The 6,660-nt window shown below is 40.5% G+C and overlaps 1 protein-coding gene across 1 annotated transcript in view; it reads right to left on the minus strand.

The window, feature by feature from the left end:
• Positions 1–3,447: 3,447 nt before the first annotated feature.
• Positions 3,448–6,660, minus strand: part of LOC101846678 (cytochrome P450 76A1) — a 7,352-nt gene continuing 4,139 nt past the window's right edge. Inside the window, exons 3-4 of the mRNA XM_013086546.2 lie at positions 5,115–5,242; positions 3,448–3,679 (exon numbers count right to left, since the gene is read on the minus strand). Coding sequence (XP_012942000.2) covers positions 3,448–3,679; positions 5,115–5,242 — 360 coding nt within the window. The remainder of the gene's footprint in view (positions 3,680–5,114; positions 5,243–6,660) is intronic.

Below are 6,660 nucleotides of genomic sequence, written 5' to 3' on the forward strand. Positions count from 1 at the left end.
CACACACACACCAAGACAATCACAAAGGCATCCACTCCAAAACGATATTCATTATTCATGTCCCATGACATGCAAGGAAATTAACCCACATTTCACAATGATCAACTTGTTTTCTTGATTCCCTCCCCTTACACATAACAATTCATGGCCGAAACAACTTGCTCCTTACTTACTAAATTTAAATGGTCTAAATGAGGGGGTATACAACGTTTACAAAGTTAATACATTTAGGGTTACACTTTGTCTTTCTCCCGTGTGGGCTGAAAGAGAGATAAAAAAAAAGAAAAGAAAGAAAAAGCTGCGTGCGATCAGTGAGACGTGTAGGTTAAGTATTATTTTTAATGTATCTCTGTTGAGAGTGCTTTATTTTTGGTTACAGGGTTACGGTAAGTTTTGGGTTAAAGTTAGAGTTAAGGTTAGGGTCTATATTTTTATCGTTTTCTTATTCTCGTTCATCAGCTTCAGGATTAGGGTTATGATTGTAATGTTACCCAAATATTTTAAATACCATTCGGTTTCTGAGTCTTCAGGTTTACAACATTTGAATTTAGCTCAGTCAGTATGTAATATCATGTATCGATTCTTTTAGTATCTGTATTTGTTAGCTTTTCTTTGGTAGCCGAAGATCAAAGTGTTGGCTCCTCCGTGGTGGAGCGAGGTCAAGTGCGAAGATAGACATTACGCCTGAGGCTGTCTAGTTTTCTGCCTAACTGACCTTCTTCTTATTGTGAAGAAAACAATTTAATAGACTGACTCAAAATGACCACGAAAACGTTCTTGTGGCTTCTGGTTTATAACAATAAAAGTGTAATATATTATAACCCTTTATGAATGTGAAAGGTGAAAACGTTTGAAAACGTTTTTGTTCGGGGAAGGAAGGGAGGGAGGAGGGGCGAATAAACGTTTATTCTCTTAGATCTGGTCTAAAATAGCCTTCGTTGTATAAATGTACTGTCTTGTCAGAACTGGTCACCTCAGTATTGTACTATGTAATAAAGCCCCAGCTCTGCCGTCTTGTATACGACTCAAAGCTTTGGCACTGAACATTCTCCAAAGTTATAAACCACATCGGCAGAGGCACAAAAGAGGTCAATGTCGACGAAAAGACCCATTGGTTTTTCATTTTATTCATCGCTGTAAAATGCAAAGGGAGTCATAAAAGGTCAACACATTATACTTATTGTACAAGTAGGCCTACATGAACACATGTCAACACAAAGGCATGATTCAAAATACAGCATAACTTAGCATAAGTATTCAATATACGTGGTTGTTGTGTCAAATTGCGTACAAAGGTGTCAGCCGATCAGTTCATTAAAAAAACAACCCCAATATCTTTGCTACATGATGAGGTGTTGAATAAAACAATAAAAACTCGGTCTGTCTTTTCGCAGCAAATGATTTGCCTAAATACATCTAATGACAGAAAATACGGGGTCATGTGACAGTATGTGATGTTGTTTAAGCCACGCCCCCCCCCCCAATAAAAAAACAACAGCAACAAACCTCCCCCCCAAAAAAAAACAACAACCAAAAACAAGAACAACCCAAAACAACAACAACAACATCAACAACAACAACAACAACAACAACAACAACAACATCACTTCTCTTGTTTTGAAAGTGCGTGCGTGCGTGCGTGCGTGCGTGCGTGCGTGCGTGCGTGCGTGCGTGCGTGCGTGCGCCCAGATAAAACTAATTACAAAAGACCTATATGCCACACGCGGACGAAGGAAGTATACAGGGCATTTTCTTAAAAAGAGAGGCTCTTATTATGTCACGCAGTGACCAGTCATTACTGGCCAAAATCAGGACCAGTCACTTCTCTGGGCTGCGGGCCTACAAAAATAGAATAGACAGAACATCGGACCCAACCTGTCTATTGTGCAGCGAGGAGCCCCAAGATTTGGAGCACTGGCTGCAGAGATGCCCCGCCACAGAGGCCCGCTGGTGGCATCTCTTCGGGGGGGGGGGGGATTCAGGGAGGTTGGACTGCCTCACCCGCTACCCAAGGGAGGCGGTGGCCCTGGCGAAGAGCACGCTCTTCGGGGCTCCAAACATTTCGAACGGATAGGCTACCACACACACACACACAACAACAACAACAACAACAACAACAACAACAACAACAACAACAACAACAAACTAAACAATAGCAACAAAACTATAAACCCAGCATGCTCATGGAGAAAATTATTGATTTTTAAAAAATAAGTGCAAAGCACTCGTAAAATCTTATGTCCATATAGATCTATGTCCATCGGGTCCGGTCGGTCAAGATCTAAATCATTTGACCCAAGCTCCAATGTCACCAATCTTTTTGTTAACCTAAATTCCCCTGATCCCAAAACAAAAACATCTGATAAAAAAGCAACACCCCCCCCCTCCGAAATAAAAAAGCCATACCATAATAACTGCCGATATCCCGCATGCACTTTTCAGCAGCAGCTACTTACTTGGCTCCCATGGGAAGAATGATACGCATTACGAGCATCATGATGATACCAAAAGATAACTTACGTCACATAATGTATGACCTTTGACACCAACATAAATATAAAGGCAGTAGGAAAGCAAAATACTGTAATTACGACTGGTTTATATTTCTGGCAATATAGTAATTATAGACTTTGTAAGAGAACGAAAACAAAAACTACAGTGGGTTTGTCCAGCAATGCCGAAGGGCTGAGGGGTTAAAAGGGGCGACCAAAGCCTTATATTTGAGACTTATGACATAATTTATTCCTCGCTGTACAGTGCGAAGGAAGTGAACAAAGGATTAAATCGGTACAGGTCGACAAAAAAGCATTCGAAATTAAGAAAAAATAAAGCAGTTAAATAAATATCAAATGGCACGTTTGTGTATCCCTGTCCATGTATACATTTGGAATTTCTCTAAAGACACTATTGGGGGGCTCTCGTGGCCTAGAGGTTAAGGTGTTGGCCTCTCATTCAAAGGTCCTGGGTTCGAATCCGGGTAGTGACCGAACAATTTTCTTCTCTAAATTTGTCTCCTTTCACCTCCTTTCCTGCTCTCTAGCAATGTTCTGTCGTCTGCTTTCGTCTCCCCTTTCTGCCCCCCACTCCCTCATCTCCTTTGCCCCCTCCTCTGGGCTCCTGATTCTTTCTACAGCCTTTCTACTGCTACTCCTTGGCTTCTTCTTACTGCTGTCTTTCAGCCACACCCCAGATCTTCTGGTAGGAAAGATCTACACCTAGCCTTCTCGGACAAGGGCGAAAAATCTCGGAGGACCCGTGTGCAAGTTGCGCACGTTAAAGATCCCTTGGTGGTCTAAAATCGATAAGAGTAGGCTTCGCCGTAAAACACTTACAAAAACAAAAAAAAAGACACTATTGGTAACTCCTTTGCAATTATTTGTCGTATTACGTATACTGGTTCAAGTAAGCTTAATAATGTTTATTAAATACTTCAGAAAAGAACAGAAGTCACTCTTTACTTGTCTCAGCTTCTCGGCGATTCCTCAGTCTGCACTTGAACGGTGGTGCCTGTCTTATGACCCCCTTCAGGTTGTCTCTCGGGTCACAGGATGGTAGAGGTTCGTTCTCCGGAGGAAAGAGGTCAAATTTCTGGAGGATCGACACAACGAACAGGAAGACACGAGATCTGGCAAACGCCTCACCAGGACACATTCTGATCCCATGTCCAAAGGGCAGAATCCTGTAGAAATGAACAGTAACAAAGAATTTTTACTCTAATTCTGTTGAGTCTTATTCAAAACATTGAAAATGAAATACCCACAGAAAATGAGTACGGTAATTACGAAAGAAAGTTTGTAATGTTGTTGTTCATTGTTATGACAACAGATGGATCGGGAGTTGTTGTTTTTTTCCCGCTTATGTGAGAAACACATCGACACCTCGACACCATAACGGTCATTTATTGAAAGTGAAAAGCAAAACAGAAATTCTAGAATACTAGAAGAGCCTACCATTGCGCCCTCCCACAAAGACCTGTTGTGAGAGTACGTATAAGAAGGATTTAGGAAAAGGGGGCCCACAGCTATAACCTCGTTCAGATTCTTATGAAGACCTTTCATTTGCAACACAATTTGCTACCTATATTGCTATAGCGGCTAGCTAGCTTGGCTTTCACATTCAAAATGGATCTCTTTAGGCGAAATATATTATTATCTATACATATTATTATATTTGTGAAAGTTCGTCACTTTGGCCGTCTAAAACTTCGGAACCAGTTTATTTTTGAATTTGACAAAATAAATTGTGGTTCAGAATCATTTAAAGGGTGCACAGTTCTATTGAGGAGCCTAAAGTCATTGTAGTTTAATTTTCCATTTTTCATTAGTTTCTTTTTGATCTAATCTCGGGCAAGTACGTCTTCTAAGACGCCATTGTAAACAAGTGAGGTTTCCATTCTATACCCGGGCGCACTGTTTCCATACCTTTGAAATTCAGAAGTATACAACCACGAAAGCGGAATAGAGAATCAATCTATACATCACTATATCTAAACCTTCTTTTTTTCATCTCTCAGGATTTATTGCTCCCTTCCAGTAGAGTGTAAATATAGTAGGCCTATAACTTTCAGTTGATGTTAATGCACCGATCATTCCTTTCATCGAAAGGGACCCCGGCTAGTTATTTTATGTTTGTGAAAGTTCATCATTTTGGTCGCTTAAAGCTTCCGAACCACTTAACTTTCGAATTCGAAAAAAATTAACAGTGGTTCAAAATCATTCAAAGGGTGCACAGTTATATTAAGGAGTCTGAAGTTTTTGATTAGTTTAGTTAAGATCTAATCTTGGGAAAGTCCGTCTTCTAAGACACTATTAAACAAGTGAGGTTTCCATTCACAAACAGTTCGCACTGTTTCCACAATGACTTGACGATCGATTCTTTTGAGTCCCTTCATCGAACGGGTACAAAACTAGTATTTTAGTTTTATATTACGTAAAAACAGTTTCTAGTGCACTTGAATCGATCTTAGGGGTTTTGAACATGTTGAATTCGCTGGGGAAAAAAGAAAGCAAAAGGGGTAGAGGCAAACAACGTCATAAGAAACATTTTCAACAGGTGGGTGACTGGAAACACAACAATGTAGATAATTTTACGTTGATTTTTAGACTCGAACTCACTTTTTGCGCACTGGATGATTGGCTGGCAGTATGACTCCACTCTCATCTAAAAATCGTTCAGGCTTGAACTTCCAGGGATCGTCCCAGATTTTAGGGTCATGATGGAAGAGCCATGAGTTTGCCAGAAACTGAAAGGAAAGTGATAATTTTAAAACACAAGAAGAAAGTTGAGTTTCTATCTTCAAACGTTTCTTATTGGCGTTGCATCCATATAAATATACGATCAAATGCAGTAAATCGACATATTTATATTAGCATCCTCCTTTTCAGAAAGTGCTCGCGCGCCCGCATGCGCACGCGCTCTTGTGCATGTGTGTGTGTGTGTGTGTGTGTGTGTGTGTGTGTGTGTGTGTGTGTGTGTGTGTGTGTGTGTGTGTGTGTGTGTGCATGTGTGTGAGTGTGGGTGTGTGTTTGTTTGGGTAAGTGTTTTACGGCGCTCGCAACTGCATTATAAGGTCTAATGAGCGCATGGGACACATTAAACATTTTCAGTTGGTAGGCAATTTTGAATTTTGCCCGGGTGGCGGCCGAAGCCTACTCTTATCGATTGTGGACCACAAGGGATCTGGAACGTGCGCAACTTGTACACGAGACCTCCGAGATTTTTCTCCTTTGTCCGAGAAGACTAGGTGTAGATCTTTCCTACCATAAGATCACAGGTGTGGTTGAAAGACATCAGTAAGAAAGAGCCAAGGAGAATCAGTAGAAAATCTGCAGAGTCAGGAGCACAGAGGAAGCTGGCAAAGGAGGTGAGAGGGTGGGTGCAGAAGGTGGAGACGAAAGCAGACGACAGACCTTTATTATCATATTTTTAGGTCGCTTATCGAGGCGTACAATTTCTGCAAGTCAGTGTTGTACTTCCCTTGGGAAAATAAATTATAATAAAAAATTAGATGTTTGAGAGAAAAGATCAAATGCGTCTGCTCGTCTCTTATCACTTCACTATCTTAGAATCACAAAGTTCTACCTGACATTAATTTTTGCCGTTTTGAGTTATTTAAACAGTGAGGTCAAGCACTAAATGGTCTATCTGTTCTATCAAAATAGTAAGATTATTCGGCTCTGTATCAAGATATTCCAAGAATTGCATTTGAGAAAGCTTAGACCTAACCATGTTTTGAAACTCACAATTTTGGACGTCAAATTTATCAAAACTAGGTAATAAGCAGATAGAACTTTGTAATTGAAGACCTGAGAACAACGAGGTTAGGTCACATTTTCGTAAAAATAGAGCTCTGCATATTATATTATTGTTATCATTCGAAAGCGGCGACAAAGGGTCCGCTATAAGTAGCACTGACGAAGCGCTATTCTGTTCCAGGCCTACGCCCAGTTCCAGATATTCTTTTTCAGAGATGCAAAGCCTGAATGTAAAAAGAAGGTCAAGTAAAAAAACCCACAACTCTATTTAAGCCCTCTTATCGAAACTTGAATGTATTTCACGAATGAGGTTTTTGCGCAAATCTAAATGTGACTTGACCTTGGTGTAGTTCTCAGGTCCTCAACTCTCTCTCTCTTTCTCTCTCTCTCTCTCTCTCTCTCTCTC

This window comes from Aplysia californica, unplaced genomic scaffold, assembly GCF_000002075.1.
Source record: "Aplysia californica isolate F4 #8 unplaced genomic scaffold, AplCal3.0 scaffold00478, whole genome shotgun sequence".
NCBI lineage: Eukaryota > Metazoa > Mollusca > Gastropoda > Aplysiida > Aplysiidae > Aplysia > Aplysia californica.